The 25,880-nt window shown below is 37.7% G+C and overlaps 2 protein-coding genes across 2 annotated transcripts; both read right to left on the bottom strand.

The window, feature by feature from the left end:
- Positions 1-1,049: 1,049 nt before the first annotated feature.
- On the bottom strand, positions 1,050-4,020 carry LOC135154664 (homeobox protein OTX-like). Its single transcript, XM_064101511.1, has 2 exons — positions 3,925-4,020; positions 1,050-3,625 (listed from the first exon to the last, which is right to left on the bottom strand). The coding sequence occupies exons 1-2, from the start codon at positions 4,018-4,020 to the stop codon at positions 3,038-3,040; spliced, it is 684 nt and encodes a 227-aa protein (XP_063957581.1). The 3' UTR covers positions 1,050-3,037.
- LOC129264403 (homeobox protein OTX) lies at positions 1,050-25,751 on the bottom strand. The gene is made up of 2 exons (XM_064102714.1): positions 25,158-25,751; positions 1,050-21,380 (listed from the first exon to the last, which is right to left on the bottom strand). Exons 1-2 carry the CDS (start codon positions 25,549-25,551, stop codon positions 21,172-21,174), a joined length of 603 nt encoding a protein of 200 aa, XP_063958784.1. The 5' UTR covers positions 25,552-25,751; the 3' UTR covers positions 1,050-21,171.
- Between the last annotated feature and the right edge of the window lie 129 nt (positions 25,752-25,880).

Raw genomic sequence — 25,880 nt, 5'->3', positions numbered from 1 at the left:
CAAACGCTGAATTCGTACGGCCTTTTTGAAAAGATCTTACAATATTTTCTAAAAAATAGTTCGTACGGCGTTCGTATGACAGTTCTTAATCGCATTTGTGACTGATATGCATAAAATCACTCTTTGTACGATCAAAATACAATGTTGAGATATAAAAATTATATATATCCCCGATTTTACACAATACAATCGAGAGAGAGAGAGAGAGGAGTCTGGAGAGAGCGGGGGGGGGGGGGGGGGCTAGGTTTGATCAAAATTGATGCACCCCAAGCATTTTCTTCTTTTTTTTTATATAAAGTCCATTATAAAAAAAAAAGAACTAATGTGAGGAAAAATCTTTATAACGTATTCAATCTATTTTTGAAAACTTGCCTTAAGTTTGTATATTTATACCATATAAATCATAAAAGTCTAATATGATTCCCCGAATCGAAAGATTAGATCAGCCGTTGGAGGTCATTCGATTGACAACAACATTGAGTTAAGATTCAAATTTCACTGACACAAGTCCAAGATTGATAAAATGTTAAAACTAGGACCCATGTTCTCCTCCTCATGTTAGTCAAGCTGTCATGATGAACAATGATAAGGTATTCTAAAATATACCCCTCAATTATTTTGTGAAATCTACATCAAAATTTTGACAAGTTAAGAAACTGCTGGACTTTATTTTAAAAAAAATGCTTGGGATGCATCTCAATTTTGGTTGATGCGCTATTCCTTGACAAACCCAGCCCCCCCCCCCCCGCACCCGCTCTCTCCACACTCCTCTCTCTCCATTATATTGTGTAAGAATCGGGGATATAATTTGTCTATCTCAACATTGTATTTTGATCGTACAAGGAGTGATTTTTATGCATATCACAGGGTTTTTATTATTACAACCCCCCCCCCCTCTCTCTCTCTCTCTGCCTCTCTCCGTCTCCCTCATCGTCTTTATTTCCTCACTCATTTTCATACAGAAAGATGGATACAAAATAAGTTTTATCAAATTGATAATCTTAGTTATTATTTGATACGAACTTAAAAATGAATAAGGCAGAATATCGTTTAATATATTTCGTGCAATTTTTAATATTTTCATTCAACTGTGCATAATATGCCTAACGTTGCGTCAGGCTAGAAACAATTGGGAAAATAACGAAGATATTCAGATATCTATAACCTACGTATACTACACGGTCTGTCTGACACTACTTTAAACATGGAATGAATAGAATCAAGGAAAAAAATAAAGACGTTGCCCCCTCTATATATCATTTATTTACACTTAGAATATTTGAATTTGAGGCAAAGGTATGAGAAGATAAAGCAAAAGGAACGAGACGAAAATAATTATGTCAATACATTTTCAAACACACCATGCGGTTTGTGGTCAAAACGAAGAGAAAAAAAAGACAACATAAATATCAGAAGAAAAAAAACATAATTTACAAAACATAAATATTAGAATTCTAAATACTGGATGTGTTAGAGAGATTGCTTTCACAATAATATAAGATATATAAATTAAGCCCCGCTTGAAAAAAAGTGAATCGGGGCTGTTATCAAAGTTAAAATCCGCACAATGGGTACTTATAAGTATATTTTCAATTTAAAATCAAAAGGTTTCCCATTATGGTTCCTTATAAGCACAGTCAGGTGACATTCTTTTATAACATTGTTTTCTATACAACACATAAATTAACATTGACCCTGTATATCCAACCAACTTGGGAAACTAAAACCAAAGAAAAGGGGGTACAAAATTGGACTCAATAAAATAGTTGTTAACTTCGTTCAACACTTCAATGTGTCGTACAAAACGCCCGATAGTTAGTCTTAGAATACGTTTTAAAAAAAGAAAGTCGACTTATTATTCAAACAATTAAGTTCATAACAGAATAGCAAATCAATCAAATACAAGACACAAAGAAACAAATAAGTTTGAGCTGATTATTCTTAACCTAGACGAGTTGATTGCAAATAATTCTGGGATTCTCGAAGGAATTATCCTATGATTGAAAACGAAAGAAATTTGTTTCACTTATAGCAACACACTAATGTAATGCAGAGTTAATGATAATCATAATTGTCACTTGTCTATACATATACTACTGTAATAAATAAAACCATCTAGATTTACATTGCATGTTGGATAAATCAGTCAATCCTGTTAACATTTTTTTCGGTGGGAAAGTTTTTGGTGGTTCATCTTGTTTACAAGGTCATTTGATCAACAATAATTAAGATTAAACGCACTCGACAACGTGAGATGCGTTCATTCAAGGTACTAACACAATCTGTTTCATGATCTCACGCTAAAACTTAAAATAACATTAAGCAGAAACTGATTCGATATTTTCATAATAGGCATACTAAATAGTCACATGATGCAATTTGTTGAATAAGAACATAGTCTTTTTCAGTTTGATCAGTTGTTCACAAGATGGTATTTTGTTATGTACTTGCTCGATAGAGAAATATCCACCATTACGATCATTGAGGATTTTAACCTCAAATATCTTAAACTTAAAAGTTGTATGAAAACATAACACATCGGATTTGCAATAAGTTTTGCTTGCTTTAGCATGAGCTCATTTAACAATAAATATTGTGCTGATAACGAGTTTGATTAATAACACCATAAATGGCTAGAAAAAAAGAGAAACACATGAAAATCTCATGGATTATTATCAATCATTATAAAGAGCAAAGATGTGATTCATTTCAGATTGTCCGAACGGCAATGTCTTGCGTTTCAGGAATGGAGTCATTACGAAACGGTAGAAACCTCATGTTGTCTCGAGATTTCCCTGAGTGATGGTTCCATTCAAAATATTCATTTATAAATCAAATCTGATTCCTATACCCATTGGTCCTTTCATTGTCATAACCTCGTGTGCGCGTCGTAATTTCGCTAAGTCGAGCCGCCATTTTGTGAACATCAGTGTCATTTTGCACATTTTCCAGACATTTTCCTGGCTGCCGAACCACGCCCGATTGATACGATGGACTCAATGGGATCATCTCGGTGCTGAGATTCTGTCAGGTTGGGTTACAAGGATTGGAACTTCCATTGCGGCTGTTCTTTACCGTCGATACACTCTGCACTCGACATCGAGCCCATGGGCATATGGGCGTGGTGGGGTGGAGGCAGCTGCGACGCCATGGTGGTCATCGGCCCGTTATTCATAGCACTCGATGCCATCTGGTGGTTGATGGCGCCGGGGAATTGCGGCATATGAGAGAGGTAGTCAAGGCCGGCGCCAAAGTACGGTGACTGGTAACCCTGCGCTGTGTAGCCTGCAGCGGGTTGCGCGTTAGGCATGGTGTAGGAATGCTGCATACAACTGTTATTACTCATGTTTGCTGATAAATGATCACTTGTCATGGGCTGAGGGGCTATCGATGCCGGGCTCCAAATACTGTTGTTATTGGGCATGCTCGACGAGACGGATGGCGATGCTTTGAAAGGCGGTGTATCGCTCGATGTGGTGGTAGGCGCGTCGGGTTCACGCGGTGTCGGCGGTGGCGTTTTCTTCTTTGCAGGACGCGGTTTGTTCGTTGTGCTGTTGCTGTTCGGACCGTTCTGTTGCTGCTGTTGCTGTTGTCTGCATTTTGCTCTTCTGTTTTTGAACCAAACCTAAAGAAAAGTAATGAAAAATAAAAGACCATTAATCAAACAACATTCACAAAATATATAACGTCAATATACGAAATACGTTTCAATTCATCAGACTGTCATGTTAGATAATGCATTTGGTCAGCTATTTGGATGATTCTCATGAAAGTCCATTATCGTTATACCCCCCCTCCTTATTCCGACCATTCTTCATTACTCGCTGTGGGTTAATCTGTACACAACTTGGCGAGAGGTCCTTCAACCCAACCTACTCAATGTCAATAATTACTCAGTACACAGGGTAAGCATTAAGGTTCCACCAAGCAGGGAACTCCTGCCGAGTTGATGGGACCGGTCTCTGTATACGGACCGGTCCAAACAATCGATCGGTAATGAGAATGCACTCGGAGAACCATTCCAACAAAGCTGATTTGTTTTTTCCACAAAAGCATGTACATGTAGGACTTGCCTCAAACTTAGGCGAAAATGAATCCTGCAGGAGTGCAGTTTATTCTTTAGTCACCCTCCCAAACTTTATTTCAATTTGCAGTCTTGCAAAGTGGTTTCAAGGATAAACCATTTCAACTGTAGATATAGAGGGATTACCCGATACACTTTTAAGTCTTTGATACAAGTTATGATTATTGATCTGTATACATTGTTTCAAATCATTTGTACAATATCGACCTCAAGCAGTTGCAGTGGGCATGAAAATTAATGTGCGTTATAAAATGCTGTGTAAAAAGGGAGACTGATTGATATGTGAACTTATAGCAACCATCATTGCAACATATCCAGCAACAGTGATATTTAACAATCTTACAATTTTTAACTTTCAAATGTTTCATCTTAGCGTTCTTGTATGAGTTTATAAAGTGAGCTTCAATCGACTCACTGAATGTATGCTTGATATAAGCCTACATTTTTTCCCATAAACTTTATGTCAGCTTTCTGGTTATTCGAGCTCTTAAGTTAATGGTCAATGCAACTTAAGAAATGGGGAAAAATGGTAAAGACAGGCACTACTCGGTCCATATCAAATTGTTACGTAAGAGCGATAGCTTTATTGATTTGAACGCAAGCACACAGAGAGCGGGGCTTGTGTAAAGAGAACGTACTTTGTGTTTGAGCATGGGACACTTTAAATAGCATTGCGGTTATTCCATGGGTGCATATTCACCCATATAGAGTGAGAAATGTGTGTGCTATTTGTACGCATCGCTATGAGTAATCCGCCACGAATAAAAACCATGATTAACCAACGGCGGGTAATGGTAAAAAATATTTTTTTAAAGGTGTTATACCGAGCACTAATGATGTCTTCGTCAAACATCCATATGAATGTTCAAATAAAATAAAAATGTTTTCGGGTGTTTCTCATAGCTTTTTGCATTGTGATAATTCTCTTTAGTGAAATTGAATTTGAAATTAAATCTGAGTGTACAAAGATGTATAAAATGCGTATATAATTATATAGAAAATGAAGTATATCCCGGAGGCCTATCTAATAAGTATTATCTCCATAATTTGTTTGGATAGATCAACGTAGCAATCTTGAATTGTCTGGTGTAAGTAATACCGATTTCGATAAGCAGCCATTTTCGGAAATGCATCCGAAAATCCACTCCTTCGCGAAAATAATATTACAGAAATATTGAAACGATATAGAATATTCATTCACACCAGTTTCATTCGACATTATTCAATTGTCAATTGTCTTCTTTTTGTTCTTCTGAAGTATGCTAATCTCAATCGGACGACGACAATCAAAATTACCCAATCACGGCTTAATTAATCATGGAGCGTTAAGTACCTGGCATCCCCCTCATCATCTAATAATTAATTTCTGTCTCGCCGTCACCCCGATGCAAGAATGTCAGCTCGAACTGCATTCTCTTCTCAATTTCTTCAGGTATACATCGGGAGCAAATTACATGTAATGTTGATGAGGTAATGATTGTACATCAGCAGATTCGAGAGCAGATGAAACAATTACGACGGAATAATTATGTAGTTCAGAAGACGGGGGCTTTTACGCCACTTCCTTCCTACTTGACGGATCGTCAAACACCTCTAATGATCATGATGATAATAGGTTAGAAAACACTGCTAATTGCATCACTAATTAACAGTCTTTAGTGCAATCATGCTTAATGTAAAAACCCAGTGATATACAGTACAGTTACAAAAATGCACCGAGAGTTCAGATTGAAACATAGACCATCGAGAGTATCTAGATAGTTCGCATGATTTAAGTCACTCATTTATGTCTTTTTTCTAGAGTCAAGTACGCAAGTACCGAGGGGGTCGACTTTTCTATCAAAAACCCCAAAAGTTCATCTTGAATTTTGATCCGTTGTTGCGTTTGGTTATATTAACCGACTGCACCAAAACTATGGCCTTCTAATGGAAGTTTGTTTTTGTTCATCTTCTTTCAACTTCAGCGATCTTTTGTGAAAGGAACTTGTAGAGAGAGTGTTGGTCATGCTGGTGAGAGTGGGGGAAAAGTGGATGAGCGTGCGTGTTTGTTCGTAAACAAAACTGTTTCATTTGATTAAGGGGGAGTAAGAGAAACGAGAACAATCGCATGTATTACCCCATCCCATTATGAAAGAGAAACCTCAGAGATTCTTCAAGTACATGAGCCCCACCCTTATAGGTCGGAACCCTTCCCCCTTCCTCCTCCAAAAATAAGTCCTCTCCCTTTGAAGATAAGTATCTTTCGAAATTAGTACTTATTTAATGAAATATCCTAAAAAATAATTTTGTACTATTAAAAAGAAGAAATCAAAGAAATATTTGAAATGCTCGATTTTCGAAATGCTCGACCAAAGATGTTTTAATGTTCGACCTTCAAAATATTATACAGTGACTGAATCAACGTTGTGGCACTTGTGCTGTTTTGAGATTTTGGCATTTTTTAACGGAGTGACAACGCTCTCTACATCGAAGTCGAAATGGAATGAGAATTGTTTGCGAGGGGAAATGGAAAATGGGTTTGGTGAATAACAGGGGAGTTGGGACTCGATTCATGACTACAAGTTGATTGACCGTGAATTAGGCCACGTTTCTGTGCTTAACAAATAAGAGCATCGTTCATAAACCAGGCTTGTTAAATTACCCCGTGTCGACTTTCGAAGATAGGTTTCAGATGGTAGCAAGTAGTTCAAGTTTGAGTGGCCTTCATTTTTTTTTGGTGGGCACGTTTCAATGGACCAGAGGGTTGCTGTTCCAGATACCTGTCACAATTTTCTTCCCTTTTCTTACGAACATGCAGGAAAGTCGCACAAAACAGCCCGTTGAACAATGGATGGCTAGTCAGCAACTCACAATACCAGGCGAGGTTTCTAATCGAGACTTGGGATTCAGATTTCGGTCAATTACCGTGTTCAAAAATGGCAGGGTAAGGAAAGAAGAACTTGTGGTGAAGTTCATGAGGGTCACCCTGACACTCTAACTACCAGAATACATTAACAAGTCATCATTTATAGACTCCAACTCACTTCTTACCACACGTTCACACCCCGAGGCACTTCCATGGTGATTTCTTTCTTTTCTCTCTCCCTCTCTTTTTTTCTTCTTTCTTTCACCTTCATTCATTTGAAGCCGACAAAAGACTCGGCGAAAATGAAAAAGGAGCAAAGTAGCGTACACCTGTGGTCTTTGAGACTCCGTAAACCACACGTGGGTCCCAAGTCCTGTCTGTTTCTTGCATTCCACTGGTAACGGGTTGTGCTAGGGGTATATCAATGGGGGCGACATGCTGGTAGAGGGGTACCTCTGAACATTGAAAGCGGGGCTAATTAGACAAGCCAGCGAGTATTCACGTATCCCGCCGCCCAAGGCACTGCAATGGTCTTTGAGTGTTTGAATGTAAGATTGGTCTATTGTGAGCCTACTCCAATCCCCCGCGGCTCAAGCACCCGACTCACAATACTCCTCTATTCTCTTTTTCTTGGTTACACCGACAATCTAGCAAGAACAAGTAGAAACCTGAGAATTCCATTCTCTTTCTTTTTTTTTCATCCAGAAAATATGAGAAAAAATAGTAGTGAACCATGCACTTAGTGGAAAGTAGCGAATTAATTCCCTTTTCCCACAGTAAGGAGATGTCTGCATGGTGCAGCACACCAGGGCTAGTAGTCTGGCAAATTACTGCCATAGATGCATGGAAAAAAAATAAAGTGTAGATTACGTGTTAGTGTAGGTGTAATCCTCGGGAGTGCGTTCTCGAGTAGACGAAATGATCGAAGGATTAGCATACTAAATCTGCATGTACATAGTCAAACGGTTTGCACAATAGTGGAGCGGCTAAGACCCAAAATACATCCAAATCGTTCACTTTTTGAAGAAAGCGTGAAACTTTGCACATAGTATCTATGATAATTAGGGATCATTAAAAAAAATGGATCCAAAAAAATAGCGCCCTCTGGCGGCCGCCATTTTGAATTCCAATATGGCCGCCAAAATTTTAACACCAGCGTACAAAATAGCTTATAACTTTCTTGTAAAACATGTTTTAAACATGTATGAGGTATGGATTTAAAGAAAATTAAATTCTTAGCATAATGGAACCAATTAAGATTTTTTTAAAATTTTCGTTTCTATTGATAATGGGAGTAAAACCTATTTGTTTTACATTTTTCTGAAAATTGCAGATTTACCATGAGATTCAAAATTCTATCAAATGATCATTATTCAACTAAATGTCATCAAATAAATTTTTAAAAATATCCTCAAGTATGCTGAATAGATTGTGAAAAGTTGGTGATTATTACACTTTTTACCAAAAAGTTATAACCCTTGAAAGAGAGTAATGACAAGTTCTTCAGAATCACAAAAGTGAATAAGACATGCGCCCTCTGTTGTGGAGATATGGACAGCTGCTTCATTCTGGTTGGTCAAAAGTTTTGTTCATCTATTGACATCTCTTGGCAGTCTACTCTGGTAAGTCTCTGCTAAGTTTAGCATTAACTCATGTAGAAAATGATATTTCAATGCTGTAGTTGTTATGAAACAATACATTTTTATCAAGATAAATGCTTATATTTCCAATATTTTTCATGTTAAATAGTTGTACTGTTCACCAGTCCCATCCAGTCAAAATCATGTCGGGTTGACAGAAGTGATGTTTGCACGTATGCCTAGATTTACATAGACCTCTAGGTCTACAAATATAGATCTATGATCATTCAGAAGAGTTTTTAACAGTCAAATGAAGTTGTATACATGCAGTCTCCACTGGTAATTTTGAAGAGAATTAAAATGTTGAGTCATCATAGATTTTTGTGATCTTTCAATTAGGCCTAAGCCTTAGCTAAGCCTAAGTCCCTAAGGTAGTCTAGCCTAGCCTCGAATTCAGGATCATTAGGCCGAAGCCAGGATAGGATCCAGGCATAATATGGTATCATAGATTTCACTGAAATTGTGAATTCAAGAAAGGATTCACTAGAATACAACTATTATTGTCTCCTTTATAGAATAAATGTGGTGTAAAGTAATCAAAAGCATGTATATCTAAACTTAGTCTAGACCTACATCAGGACCATAATGTAGTCTTGTAGACCTTGACTGAAAAAGCAATGGAGTTAATTCATTAAAGATAATTTAAGATCAATGCACAGTGTATTTGAATATCATTCTTTTTGTTTATAAATATAAAAAAGTAGAAAATGTACCTACTCTAATCCATTCAGGACAGGAATGGTGTTGCAGCAGAGGCAATTGCCATTCCTTCCTCAAGTTGGCAACAATAGAAATTTCAATTCTCTTTCTAGAATACAGTGTAGACTATACCTAGTTCTTGAATGTCCGGACAGGTTGGGTATCCAAACAATTTTAGTATTCTAATTTCAACAAGATGGCATTAATTATTTTATGAATTTCTTGAGAATTAATACTAGTATTATTCAAAATGAGATATATTCATGATATTTTCTATTATCGGGTGCATCATTTTGGCAAAATTGAAAATAAAAACTAGACAATTTATTTTTGTTAAGCCTCTGGACACCCAACCCACATTCTTTTAATGCAATGGTACCCAGTTTGGTCTCCATTTCAGAAAAGCTTAAGAAGTTTATGAACATTTTTTTTTCTCTCTTTCTGTTCATCAGATAGTGAAGAAGACATACACCCTCTCTTCCAAAGACATGGACTTCTGGTTGGACACAATTAGGTAAGTTTAGCATTCATTCATCATAATGGTATCTTAAAGAAGATGCATAAGAGAAACAAAGAACAGTTGGGTATGATATATTTTCTTGAAATGGGGGGGGGGAGGGTTTGATGAATCTAATATTGCATTCCATAAAGATATTTTTGTATTCTTCGTCGTAATTGTGACAGGGCTTGTGTGAAATACAGCCTGTCATGATACACGCCAAGATGACCACCGTGTTTCACACTATGATTTTGTTGTATTTGGCTAAAACATTTATTGAGAAGTTTTGACCTTTTTTTCCCCCTATATTCTTACAAGTCTTTCCCCGTGATTATTGCATTTTTGAGCGTCCGGAAAGGTTGGGTATCCGAACATACGATTTTAGAATTCTAATTTCAACAAGATGGCATTGATTATTTTATGAATCTCTTGAGAATTATTGCTTATGTTACTTCAAAATTATATTCATGATATTTTGTATCATCTGATGCATAATTTTAGCAAAATTGAAAATAAAAATAGACAGTTTACTTTTGTTAACACCTAACCCCATCCTATTTTAATTTAAAATTTAATACAATATTATCTAACTTTGGTCTCCATTGTATGTAGAAAAGCATGAAAAGGGTGAAAACATTTCTTTTTTCTCTTTCTGTTCATCAGATAGTGAAGAAGACAATCACCCTCTCTTCTGAAGACACGCACCCTCCTTTCCAAAGGCATAGACTTCTGGTTGGACAAAATTAGGTGAGTTTAGCATTCATTCATTATAATTGTCTCTTAAAGAAGATGTGTAAAAGAAACTGAAAACAGTGGGGTATGATATGTTTGCTGGACATTTAAAGATTTTTTTTGGGGGGAGGGGGCTGATGAATCAAATATTTGCATTCCATAAAGATGTTTTCGTATTCTTTTTTTTTGTATTTTGAAATACAGCCTGTCATGATACACCACAAGATGGTCACCGTGCATTACACTATGATTATATCGTATTTGCAGGGCTGTCAACATGGCGTGAGACATTTGAAGCTTAAGGCAATATTTTAGCTGCTAAGGTAGTACTTCAGCAAATAAATACAGAATATAAACAATAGAATAAAGCCAAGAACTTTCCAACCAGCTGTATTAGCTGATACAAATGCCTTTATTCTTTAAAAATAAGCCATCCAAAAAGCTGCAGCAGCTGAAATAAATGCCTTTGTTATTTAAAAATAAGTTATTTCAAAATAAAACAAAGATCCCTGCCAATACACCCAGTAATAAAGAGAATTATTTTGACACTCAAACGAATACTTTTTTAAGCAATAGATATCATTGTCTAATGAACAAAATATTTGATTCAGCTGTTGGAAGTATGCTTCATCTTTTTCATTCAAATCATTGTGTAAATTTTGTTTTAGTTGCCTGTTTCACCGTGCCAAGTAATATTTAAAATGTCTCACGCAGTGTTGGCAGCACTGCATTTGGCTAAAACCTTCATTGAGAAGTTTTTAACACTTTTTGCTATATTCTTACAAGTCTTTCATCATGATTATTGCTTATCGCTTTATCATAAGCCATTTCTTCTTTTTTTTTTCCAGGATCAAGAGGAAGATAATCAGGGTTGAGAATAGCAACAGTTAGCAAGTGTGCCGATGTGCAGATGCTACCCACAGTCCAGCAGCACTTGTGTGATGCATGATGTCGAAGCTGTTCAGACTAGTAAAGCCTGGCGAAATGGCTGAAGTAAAGCGGCCGCCATTGGACTGGACCCTCTGCATTCTCTGTCAAGAGAAATCGTCTGAATATCTTACCCAGCCTTGGAAGGGTAGAGGGCGAGGGAATCATGAAGCTAAAGGGACAAGTTATCAGTCATTCGCAACAAATCTGTTAAAATTTAAAGAACTAGGCAAAGTTCCTTTGAATGTTGTTCCTGAACAATTAGACGATGGGTCTGGCATTGAAGAGACATTACAAACGAACAAAGCAATGTGGCATAAGACTTGCCGGAATATGTTCAGTGACATGAGATTGGATCGGCAAATAGAAAAGCGTGAACTAGAACCAGACAACGGTATCAGCTGCAGCAGCAGAGTTAAAGTGAGACGGACTAGTGTTCAAGACTACCATTCCACTGGACAGAAACAAGCTCTTTGCTTTTTCTGTGATAAAGAAGCTGGAACTGCAGGACTGCATGATGTTACAACAACTGGGATAGACCAGACAGTTCGAAAGAATGCCACAGAGCTTCAAGATACAAGACTCCTGGCTAAATTGGCCCCAGGTGATATGATAGCACTGGATGCAAAGTATCACAAGACTTGCCTGTCGGATCTATACAACAGGTGAGTTGATTTATGAGAAATTGGTGTGAGGGGCGACCTATGATGATGTTTCATTGCAACATGAAATATAAGTAAAGGATTATGGAGAGTTTTAAATGTTGATAGCTGCCTAGATTGACAAAAAGTAGACACTGCCCACAAATCATGTGCCATGTTTTTATATCTCTATGGTTGTAGTATTTTGGTGGGAAGAATAATGATTTCAAATTAACTTTCAAACAGTTAAATATAATAATACAAAGTTTACGATCATAGGAAAAGTGCATATCAGATTTTTTTTTTTTTTCACAGACCAAAATGTTCAAATCTACTAACAAAATGAGACTGCACTCACATATTTGTAAATAACTAATGGTCAAATAGCAACCTTCCAGAAAATTAGTAAAAAGTTTTCCTCAAATCTTTTGTTTCATACCAGGCTTTATATCGTTTGATGCTGATACATGCCGTCGATCGGCTGATAAAACCTCGTATCTCAAATTTTTGTGAAAATGATTTTTTTTTTAAATATAAATGTGATGTTTAAGGTATAATTCATCTCCTGAAAACCCCAGGAGTTGTATATCTTTAAAAAAACCTTGTATCTCAACTTTTTATTCAAATTTGGCCAAGTGCACAGACCTCGTAACTCCATTTCCCGCCTTCTAAATTATATTTAGTGCATTTCAACCACTTCACATAATCGAAATGATTAACAAACATTGTCTAAGGTTCAAATAACATTGCCTACACACATGGTTTCTTGAAAGGAAGATTGTTTTCTTCGTTTTACTAAAAATTTCGGTTTTTTTGAGATACGAGGTTTTAACAGCCCATGAACGTTAGGTACGCTGGGTTGATAAAACCTTGTATCTTAATTTTTTATGAAATCACTCTTTTTCAGGTTAAAATTACTCTTTTTTGTTCATGAATGTGAAGTGTAAGGTGTAATTTACCTTCTTATAGTCATAACAAAGAATGATGAGTTGCATATTCTTATAAAATATATCAAATTTCATAATTTGTACAAAAACCTCCTATCTCATTTTATGATTTTTTTTCTTGTGCCAAAACCTCGTAACTCATTATATCCCCTTCACAATTATATATTGCACGTTCCAACCATCTCATATTAATTCAATTATCAAACATAGTATTCAGTTCAAATAACATAGAATATTCACATAATTTCTTAAAATAAGAAAGTTTTTTCGCTCTCCTGAAAAGTTTGCTTTTTTGAGATACGAGGTTTTATCAGCCCATCGACGAATTGCGTTATCGTATCAAAGATCTGTGTGGTGGTGATATTAGAATATGATATCAAAATTTGCTTTTTTTTCAGAGGAATATATAAAAGTATGTACCCTCCCAGCACAAAATTGCAAAATTCCTTTTGGTGCTTAGGCATCGATAAATAAATGCATGTAAAATTGTGTGTTTGCTTTTGAATGTCTGTGTTATATTTATGATTTAATATAAATGAAACATTCTAAACTGATCTTGATACAAAATATAATTGAAAATAAATAAAATTTTATGAAATTCAAAAGAATATTTAAATTCTGAACAGATATTTTACAAATGTTTTGGACTTCAAACTTCCCATTAATTTACGTTTCACATTCTCTCTACAGGTATAAACGGGTGAGAAACACAAGACTTCAAGGCTCTTCTGACAGTCACGACTCGTCCCATAAAAGTATCGCACTTGCGGAGCTGATCTCTTACATTGATGAAAGGAGGATGGTTGGGCCTAGTGTTCCTGTCTTCCGTCTTGTAGACCTTGTCTCTGTGTACACAGAGCGCCTGGTGGAACTGAGTCCGGACAATACAGAGATAAAGGTCAATTCAACCCGTCTTAAAGAGCGGCTCCTATTGCATTGTCCATATCTGAAAGCTGTGAGGCAAGGAAGAGATGTTCTCCTGACATACGACACTGCGATCGGAGATGCCATCCAAATGACATGCTTTGATGATGATGATTCTGAAGCGCTACAACTGGCAAATGCAGCTTTAATTATCAGGAAGCAACTTTTCTCCCAAGGCAGAAAATTCAATGGATCCTTGATAAATGATTCAGCTGAAAACACAGTTCCTAGCAGACTGCTGGCACTGGTCAATATGATCCTTGATGGTCCGAGTATCAAGTCGCAGACGCGAAAAGATGGTTCGTCGACACGAGCAGCTCGAACCATTAGTGAACTCATAATATTCAATAGCATACAGGGCAATCGTGTGAAGAAAGATGCAGTTCGACATAACGCTGACAGAGAGGTCCCTGTACCGACTTACATAGGCCTGAAAGTTCATGCGCAGACACGAAATCGTGAATTGATTGACAGCCTCCACAAGCATGGATTGGCAATATCATATGATCGGGTTCTCAAAATATCATCATCTATCGCAAATGGCATCATCAATCGCTTTGAGGAGAATGGAGTAGTCTGCCCGCCTCAGTTGAAGAAAGATCTTTTCACGACAGGACAGGTTGACAACATTGATCATAATCCCAGCGCAACGACAGCAGTTGGCTCTTTTCATGGAACTGCCCATTCCTTGTGTCAGCACCCCACTGAGAACAATCAAGGAACAGATGCTGACCCGATAGGTCTCGTTGACATGGAGACAGGCAAGCGAATCCATCCTCTTCCTCTGGCATACACAAACATCTTGCCTGCACCATCAATGCCGAAGGAATACAAAGCACCAGTGACGTACGGACCAATGCGACCAGATAGGGACAAGTTTGATGAAGACCGCATTAATGAGAAAAAATGGCTTGAGAAGCAGTTATCTTTGATGGAAGAAGGTGACCTTTCGGTTGGTGATTTTGTGTCATGGGCTGCATACCATGCAAATATGCAGATGCAACATACATGTAAGCTGCCGACTACAATTGCACTGATGCCATTATTTCGTGAAGTATCACACTCATTTGCAACAATAATACATTGCATGTATACAAACCAACAAGCAACACACTTGTTAAACCCAGGACAAACACCAGTATTGACGATGGACCAACCTTTGTATGCCCTTGGGAAACAGATCCAGTGGCGATTCCCAGAGCGCTATGGTGAAGACAAGTATGTGATGATGTTAGGCCCTCTTCATATCGAAATGGCTGTCTTGAAAATGCTTGGTGATTTGCTGGATATGACTGGTTGGAGTAATGCTATCGCCCAAGCAGGAGTTGCTACACAAGGGACAGCGGATAGTTTCATTCATGCATCACATGTAGCACGGACAAGGAGAGCCCATCAAATTACTGCTTCTTCACTGTACATTCTCCAAAGGCAATCTTTCAGGAAGGAAAAAGAATCAGCCATCCATCAGTATCCTGTTGCCGAGGAGAGCTTCACAGAATGGTGTGAGCAGCAAAGCAAGTTCTACCCTATGTTTCGATTTTGGAGCACAGTGCTTGATCTAGAACTGACTTTGTTGGCATTTGTGCGATCGATTCGGACATCAAATTTTGAGTTGTACGTGCAGACATTGTCTCAACTAGCTCCATGGTTCTTTGCGCTAGACCATATCCACTATGCCCGTTGGATCCCTGTACACATTAAGGACATGGCAAGACTTGCCAAGCAGTGCCCAGATGTACATGAACACTTCATGCGTGGTGCATTCACATCAAACAAAACTGGGAATCTATACTCTGCAATTGGTTTGGATCACGCGCATGAGCAGGTGAATGCTCAAGTCAAGGGTAACGGAGGAGCCATCGGTCTGACAGAAGATCCAGGTGCCCTACGACGATGGATGGTGGCAGGGCCGCATCTAGCCATGGTCATTGAAGAGTATGAGAGCAGTGCTGACAAGTCACCTGTGGATACTAATCCAAAGCATCATGAACAGAGTCCATCGGCGCAAAAATCCTTTGCTGATGATGTGCGATCCCTTGTTGCTGTAATGGATGAGTTGGGGAATCCATTCATGGATCGTTCAAAGGAATTGGTAACAATAGATTCACAAGAAGTCATGCCGCAGAAAGTTGTGGAGAGTATGGAGCAAGTTCACACCCTGGGAGAGAAGAAGTATGAAACCTTCATCGAGGAACGCCTCTTGAAAAACGAAACACCCATCAGTGCACCCATCAAACGAAATTCACTTCCACTTTTCCGCAATCGAAAGCATGTGGGTCCATCCAAGGAAAAGCAGACAATAATAGATCTGAAGAGCGACTGCGCATTGTTCTCACGACTATACATTGCCAGTCAGACAAGAGAAGGTGACATCAAAGAGTTCTTCAAGCATGAAAACCAAAAATATCCCCCATCACTTTCTTCGTCTGGAACACTTAAACAAGGAACCAAATCAGATCTGGTTAGATTGCTAGAGACTCTCCTCAATACTCCGTCAGCTGTCACAAACACTCCATCTACAGATGTGACAATCCTTGATGGTGCGGCGCTTGTGCATCTGATTCCAGTTAAGGAATCAAAAACCTTTGCTGAATATGCACAGGAAGTATTCATCCCGCACATCTTGTTTGAACTTGGAAAGGTCAAGCGGGTTGATCTTGTTTGGGACGTGTATCTCAAGAACAGTTTAAAGCTTTCAACAAGAGCAAACAGAGGTACAGGCACAAGGAAGAGGGTGTCTGGTAATGTGAAGCTTCCAGGGAACTGGAAAAACTTCTTGCGGAATGATAACAATAAGGATGAACTCTTCCAATTCCTAGGACAACAATGTGTTTCCAAGGACACAGGTGACAAGGTCATCATTTCCACCCTACTGGACTCTGTTGTCACCTCTAGAGAGGATTACACCACAGATGGACTTCAACCATGCTCGCATGAAGAAGCAGATACGCGTATCCTTCTTCATGTCAAAGATGCTATGAACTGCGGGTTCAAGAGAGCAATGATACGAACTGTTGATACTGATGTTGTTGTGCTCGCTCTTGCCCATTTCCAGGACTTGCCAGACATCGAGCAACTCTGGATAGCTTTTGGAACTGGCAAGGATTTCAGGTACATTCCAATCCATGAGATTGCCCATGCAATATCCCCAGAGATGGCCAAAGGATTGCTTTTCTTTCACGCATTCACTGGATGTGATGTAACATCCTACTTCGCCAACCACGGGAAGAAATCTGCATGGAAAACTTTGCTTGCATGGCCAGATATCACCAACACGTTTGTTGCACTGTCACGGCCGTGTACAGCACAACTACCAGATGAAGTTGTTCTAGAACTTGAACGATTCGTTGTCCTGATGTACTGCCGGACCAGTGATGAGACTCGTGTCAATGAAGCCAGAATGGAACTTTTCGCAAAAATGAAAAGAAACATCGAGAACATCCCTCCCACAAGAGCTGTCTTAGAACAACACATCAAGCGATCAGCTTACCAGTCAGGCCATGTGTGGGGACAATCACTTGAAATACAACCTCAAATTCCTGATGTCACTGAATGGGGGTGGGAATCGACCGAATCAGATGGTTTTGTTCCTAAGTGGTCCACCTTGCCCATCGCCGAAGCAGCTTGTCTTGAATTAATTTCCTGTAACTGCATCAAATCTTGCAAGGGAAACTGCAAGTGCTTCAAGACAAAGCTGGAATGTACTGCACTTTGCAAATGTGGAGGGGTATGTTATAAGTAGGAGATCAGAATAGATAAATGTGGACAGGACATCCTTATCCCTTATTTTTCATCTATACCACAAAAATCTCGACAAACATCTCATCAACAGTGCAGTTAATTGTTCGCTGATTATTGGATCCTCTGCAAGACACTCCAAGGTTAGCCAACATCCTTACCTGGGAATCCAACTGTCTAACACTCTTATTTTGGGTATGTCAATGCCTAATGGTTGCACTAGCGCGGACTACATGGTGGCCATCTGAGAATCCTCTGATTTTGACACAACCAAAATTTTTCAAATCACCAAAATGGATATATAAGTTTGAACTGTGTGCTTGTCTTCGTGCAAATATAGGTATTAACAGGTTTGCAAAAAGACTATATTGTGGCTATATGGTGAAATGAGCTCATTTGAAATATGTTCAAAGGTATCATGATCATTGGCATATCGTATATTGTCACATATATTGTGTAATAGCAAGGCGGCCATCTTGAAATCAAATACCGCAGATGCAAGTTCTGACATTGGCAATGTTTTTTTAGACATCGAAAACACTTGAACTCCTAAATATGGACAGAGGGTATGTTGATTTCTGCAGCCATATTTGAATTCAAAATGGCGGCCCCAGAGGGTGTTATTTCTTAATTTCAATTTTGCAGACTTCTGATATAGATTATGATAATAAGTAATAACTTTCTGGACAAAAAAACACAGGAATGGTCGTTTAGATTTAACTCCAAGGTGAAATAGCAAAAAAAAAAAAAACCTGCACAAAACGAGCGCAAAAGTAATTTTATTTTGTCGGCCATCTTGGAATTCAATATGGCGGACCTCTGACATAGATTTTAACACTGCCATCATGTTCCTAGACACTGAAAACATGGGTAAAGACGTTTGAATCTCAGTCCTAGGTGCAATAGAACAGGAGATATGGCCAAAAGTATTATGATTTTGGCGGCCATATTGGAATTCAAAATGGCGGCCCCCAGAGGGCGCTTTTTTTTTTGATCCATTTTTTTTTACAATCCTCATGTATCATAGATACCATGTGCAAAATTTCATGCTTTCTTCAAAAAGTGAACGATTTTGGTGCTTAGCCGCTCTACTACAAAGGCATACGAGGTATTAACGATTATTCACTACTTCTAATGCTGCATATCAAAACAAATGCCGGGACTGCGCGTGTTTTTTGTATGAAAAGCAATCTTACAATTTTGCTTTGATATGTTCCGCGAGTAGGATGGATGAAAAGAGGCTGGGTTCAAGAAACAAGTCACACTCGACCACAAATGTCAATTTTTTTGTTGAATGTCAATACTGCAAGGACTAATAGTTTTCGGTAATATGCAATCCAGACACGCCGCATAAAGATACTTTATAATATAGAGGTACAATTCAGAATAAGTATCCCAGTCATGTTTTTCTTTATAATGATATGCAGGACTGTTTAATTTCACCCTTGATTTCTTTTGATATTGTCACTTGTAATTGATGGTTACTACTCTGTCATGAAGAATGAATGGTAAAGCATTCAAAGAGGTCCCTAATTGACCCATCCAGATAGAAAACATTGTTACTGTTTCGGTATTTGGATTGTGCGTTATGTTGAAAATCCTGAGGGATTTTATATGTTCTCGACTATTATAGGAACGGTCTCCATTACATGTTATTTCCATGCAGGATTATAAACAAAGTTTTCATTGAAAATTAGAATACTTTACACAAATTGAACCTTTGAATATAGATTCATGGGTAGTGGTGGTATGCGAGAAGACGTTAAAGTGAGCTGGATTTATTCATTTTTGGTTATAATATAGCTATTTTCGCTAAATTGTTTTAAGAGTGAAGAGTTAATGGAATACGGCTATTGTTTCATATCTCATAGAGATAACAATTCATCATTGATCATGCGGTCATTAAACCCCTTAAGCACACATGCGTCGTATGAAGGGACCATTTCTGGTTTATAATAATAAAAAGTACTCCAATTACACTGCAAATTAGCTTATAATTTCTACATCGAAATATCAAAGGGATGGTCCGGGCTGAAAATATTTATATCTAAATAAATAGAGTAAAATTCACAGAGCAAAATGCTGAAAATTTCATCAAAATCCGATTACAAATAACGATGTCATTAAATTTTAAGTTTTATCAATATTTTGTAAAAAAAACAGTTATTATGCACATCGTCATGAATATTCATTAGGCGGCTGATGATGTCACATCCCCACTTTCCTTTTTCTTATGTTATTACATAAAATCATCATCATATTTTATACATGTGTTGATAAGTAAATAAGTTATAGCAATAAATAACTAATGCACTTAATCAGTTGTCAATCCAATTGTTTTAGTTCTTGGTAGAAAAAAAAATGAATAATCCTAATTTCATATAATGAAATGCAAAAGAACAAGTGGGGATATGACAACATCAGCCCACCTAATGAATATTCACAAAGACATGCTTAGAACTATTTCACTGGAATAGTGGAAATCTTTAAAATTCAATAACTTTGTTATTTGTTATCCGACTTTGATCAAAATTATCAGCATTTTACTCTATTTATTGAGATATATATATCTCCAGCCTGGACCATCCCTTTAACTTTCTAATTATCATCTTATTCTATTTTAAAACAAAATAAAAACCGACTTTTTGGAGACAACACTCACTGAATTTCAGGTTTGGGCTAATAAAATGACTACCCTCAAAAGAACAGATTTGATATCAACTATTGTACCAGACTAGAGATATGTTTCTGAATGTATGAGTGAATAGTCCTGAAATATATGTTGGCATTGAAAGGATTGTTTCTATATATATGATATAGATATCACAGCAAGCACGATGATTTTTGGGTAGGGATTACATGAGCACCTATATCTATATGTATAAGTCATAGTCTCCAAATCTTTGGCTCTTGAAACCACCTATCCACTTTTAGAACTCATGAGTAACAAACCTTTTTTTTATATCACTGTCAGCTATTGGTTGTTTTTTAGGTCTTCCCTATGCATGCAGTTCGAATCGTGTAAAGACATCAAGTTTTTTTTCTCTCAGTATCATCTCTGGAGCTCTACAAATTTCCGAATTCACGTTATTTATGGTTTGGTCAAATGAATAATAATGATAATAATTATTAATATTTGATTGCGAATTACGTTTATATCAGAACAAACCAGGAAGCCACTGTCTTATCGACAATCAAACGTAGATATATACAGAAAAAGGCTGTTTAATTTTTATACAACGTTGTTTACCAGATAAACCTTACAGAAGTTGTTTAAGCGGATTAAACAAGCGTTTTAAATCTTAGACAACAAAGTTTGGTTTTCAATATTTTGTTTTCAATAAATTATAGATTGTTAAACAACTACCTTATAGTAAACACTGTTGTATAAACGTTTAAACAACGTTTTTGCTGTGTAAATGAGGGGGTGGATGATGATTGTGTGTGATAAGGTGGTTGAGAGAGTGTCTGAGCAGGGAAGTGTTCTATAACGCTTCACTGGTCTGAGGGTGTGTGTGCGCGTGTGTGTGTGGGATGGGGGTAATAACTCACCTGTACTCTTGACTCTGGTAGATTAATCTTCATAGCGACTTCTTCCCTCATGAAGATATCAGGATACCTGGTCCGACTAAACAACGTCTCAAGAACATCAAGCTGAGCTCGGGTAAAAGTCGTCCTTTCTCTTCGTTGTTTACGAGGTGGGTCTATAAAGACAGAAATAAAATTATATTTAACCGAAGGCTTCCAATTAACAAGTGGGCCTTCAATGACACGTGTATATTAAGAAACCAGGGGTGTGAGTGATCACAAATAAAAAGATCTGAAAAAAGCTGAAGTGTTGAAAAAGTCTGAAATAGAAAGAGCTCCCATACTTTTTGTACAGAGGAAAGCCAAAAATAGGCTGAATCTGAAATCAGATAAAAATCTGAACTCTCACACCCCTGTAAGAAACTGACGTCATATAAGATTTCAATCAAGATTCACCATTCCCATTCATTTCATTGTGTTGTACTCATTAACCCAGTTCTAAGTTACTTACATCTGATGATTATTTTTAATATTACATTTTACTCTGAATAGTGTTCTAATCATATATCACTCAGAATATGCGATAAACAAGATAAAATCACCATTTTGTATCCCAGAGAATACCCAAATTCAGTGAAAATCACAAGAAAACAAATTTTTAAAGTTTTTTTTTTTATTACTTTCCAGTGAATCGTAATAATGATGTTAAGTGGCTACAAGATTAACTTCCGTATTGTTCATAATTGTGATAGCAACGACCAGTCACTTTTACCATGCATGAATTCAATTACAATAAAAGCTTGTAGATGAAATTTATTTTTCCAAAACCCTAATTGTTCGGATGATCACATTAGTTTAGGTGCAGCTCAACGTTCAATTGTAATTAGATAATTAGACCAAAAATTGGAGGAGAAGCCAGACAAAAGAGGGCTTTGGAAAGAGAGGTAAGTGGATCCTGCGATACATACAAAGCACGGAGGGTTAGTCGCCGATGTAAGGGGTGCAAGTTCAATGTCACAGCGACATGGGTAATACCGGGCTCGCATCGGTGTATAGTTTACTTATACACTGGTACTATAAACCTCAGGGATCATAGTCAATCTTACAATAGCCACGCGTGATCATATCACCCCCCCCCCCAAGAAAAAAAAAGAAATTGCTCCGTCAAGGAATGAAAGAAAGAAAACACAAGCGTCGATTTAATAGTTGGCTATCATAAAATGAAACATTCAATAATGAAATGAATTGGGAGTTTGTGGGCGGCGGTATCCTAAAAGGGGACACCTTTAGCCCCGTTCCATTGTGGGTGTGAGAGAGAGAGAAAGACAGCGGACGGGGTGTTCTAAGAGAGACCGAACGAGTGCCGATAGGGTACAGGCCTATCAGATATCCATCTTCAATGGAGCTGCATGGCTAAGACAAACTTACTGGTTTGTGCTCCATAGAATGGTCCTTCAGAAAACCGGAAAATTGGCCTCTTTTTTTTTTGAGAGGTGCAAATGGGGACGAAGCTTGGCCATAAACACCCTAACTTTAATTCATGCATGTGGCCATCGTACGATATACCAAACCTATAATGATGTAGCCGAGGACATGTACTTATCACATGCTTCGAATGGAAATCGGATGTGCCAAATTTCCACCAAGACAGGCTTTGATTGAAAAAAATAGTCAGAATGATTTATGGTATCTTTGAAGTTGTGAATAGATACAAAGAACCCCGCCGCAAAAGCTTCCGTATTTTATTGGCACTGTTATGATTTGGCGGTGCTGCAGTGTGTAGAAATTATGTACATGAATGGTGGTATCACCTCTTTTAATGATAATTGCTTAGGAGTCAGATAAAATCTGAAAATCTGTCACAGAAATTCCCCATTGATCAACTAGCTGATTGGTTCTATTTGGCAAGTCTGATAAAAAACCGGGAAATGCAGTGCGGGTCTAGAAATATTCTCCCTCGTATTTCAGACCCATTACTTATTATCGTAAGCGAACACGCTGTAACAACGCCGGTGCATTAAAAATGTTCAACATAATACTATCGCTATAATCATTAATCTAAATTACAATAGAACTGAATAGATTTGTATCCATCAAGTTAAAATCAATCTCCTCCCAAGTAACAGGATTGATAGCCGATCCAACCGTCGATTTGTTATCCAGATATCATATTGATATAGACCTATACTATACTTTCCTTTCTAATAGACGTGGTAGAAAATGACAATTTGGTATTTTAAGGAACTTATTATCAACTGCAAGTCAATTTTTGATCAAATACGTCTCGCAATTAATATGCAAATTCAGAATTGATTTTGGACTAGATAAGCACAAACAATTTGGCTATAGTCACAAAATGATATAATGTAAATTAACGATAACAATGAAATGCAAATACTTTCTTGCATCCCCCCTTCGTGAAACCTAAAAATCACTTTGAAAAAATTAAACTTTGTTTCGTAAAAACTTATTTTCAAGTTTCCATTGTTGCCTTCCTCCTAACAACCTTGACCATTCCTTTTATTACACGCCTCTCGTTGACGGTGAGACCCGGATGTAAGTCCCGGATGCGGACTTTCAGTAAAAACAAAAAAATCAATATTGCCTTTTAAAAAATTAAGATGGATAGAATGATTTTTCTTGGTATAATCCATAACAAATTGAGGCAAATGGAAAAAAAGATAATTCACCATAATCTTAAAGAGGAAAATTAACCATATAGCTACCCTAGTTCTTCGCGTCGTACTGCCATTAACACTATAATTAATCAATGGAAACAAGCCCCAACATCATTAAGGGACAGAATAGTGCAATCACCCATCTATCGTTTTATTAAAAAAAAATCAACATTAGCGTGATTGATATGACAGTGTCTCTTTGCATTACTCAAATTTCATCGAGATTATCAACAAGGTTAATAAAATCCGCCAATCACACCAAAAATATATATTACGTCACTGGAAAGGTCTACACACCTAACACCTATTACAAAGTCATGTAATAGTATGTAGCGCTCGGAAACATTGTGTGCTATTATGTTGCATAATGATGATAATTATTACATGTACATTCCAAATGTTAGAATCAGAAGTTCCCATATAAATTGTGTCGACTGTCTCCTTTTATACAATCACACAGCTATAGTTCGGCACATGGTTCAGAAATTGGTTTAGCTATGGGATGTCAAAATGTGCCACAAAGCACTTGCCGTATAGACGCTCAAATTATCACAATTACATGTAGCACTCAACCTCAAACTACAATAGTTTTCTTCATACTTAAATCATGGGGAAAGATATTCGTAAATGTAAGAAATATAAAAGGCAACAAGTTTGACCGACATTATTTTACTTTTAATAACGTTAACGTATACTTCGACACATGCAAATTAAACCAGATTTTAGAACGTGATTCAAACAGCTGTATATGACTTTTAAGGTACTTTCAACGTGGTACAAAAATAAAACTTTTATCGCGGGCAAACACATTAACGCCCCCGTCTTACGATGGCGTTTGAATGCGTTTAAAACACTAAAAGGTTGACAAGTTTGGCTGACATTTTTAGGCTTTTCATATTCAATATAATACTTCGACACGTGTGAGTAAAAACGGATTTGATGATATGGCCAAGCAGCTTATTAATCATGATACAAAAAATAACTTATGGCGGGCAAACAAGAAAAAGCAATTGGAATGCGATTATGAAAAATAGGCAAGTTTGGCTGATATTGTTTGGCTTTCCATAATTTTAACATAATATTACTTAGACAAAGGCTAGTGAAACCATATGTCAGAATATGGAACAAATAGCTTGAAAATTATTCCTTTTGAGGGATCTGCAATAATATTCAATCTTGAAGGAGGCAGATCAACCCAGAGGAAAAAGAAGATCTTCACCATGATACAAATGAGAGCTTTTATGGCGTGCGAACATGAAAACGCCACTGCCTTACCGATGCCGTTAGAATGCGGCTTTTCACTGGACATTGGGCCGGTAATGGGTGGCTGATACATCGGATGCTGCTGCTGCTGATGAAGATGAGGCGGGAGATACCGATCAGGCGGTGGTGGTAAGGTTCCTTCTCCATACATAGGATTGCTATAGGCATATTGGTAAGGGTAATGAAGTTGTACTGGGTAGGGTACCCTGTGACCTCCCGGTGGGTCCATGGGTGATGGTATTGGTGATCGAGCAGAGTCCCCGCAGTCGATGGCCAGTCTCGGCGGCGACGACGACAGCCCAGATCTCTCTATCTTCTCCGACTTGATATTCAACATCTTGAACTCCTGCGGAGAAGTAGACTCCATTTTGATTTCACGATTAGCGTGGTTGGCGAGTGTTTCCATGGTCACAAGTTATACGATTTTGGAGTACAAGGCAAATCAGTGTCCAGCTCTGGGTCCGGCCTGGCAGTGGTTGAATCAACAGTGCAACGAATGCGATTTGTGAGAGTGTGTGTACGAGATCAATCTGGAAGCAAACCGATTAGAATGAACAACACGATGAGTCTATCCATATGTGATCTCGTCATTCATTCATTCATTCACGATGGTCAGTCAGCAAATTCGAAGAAAACAAAACTCCTCCACGGTCTATTGTCCGTCCACAACAGACTTGGTGGCGGACAAAGCGCTTTCTTCTCGCATTCCTACGAAGTGATAAACAATAGATCGAC

This window comes from Lytechinus pictus, chromosome 7 (assembly GCF_037042905.1).
Source record: "Lytechinus pictus isolate F3 Inbred chromosome 7, Lp3.0, whole genome shotgun sequence".
Lineage (NCBI taxonomy): Eukaryota > Metazoa > Echinodermata > Echinoidea > Temnopleuroida > Toxopneustidae > Lytechinus > Lytechinus pictus.
This window is presented reverse-complemented; position numbering and strand designations above follow the sequence as displayed.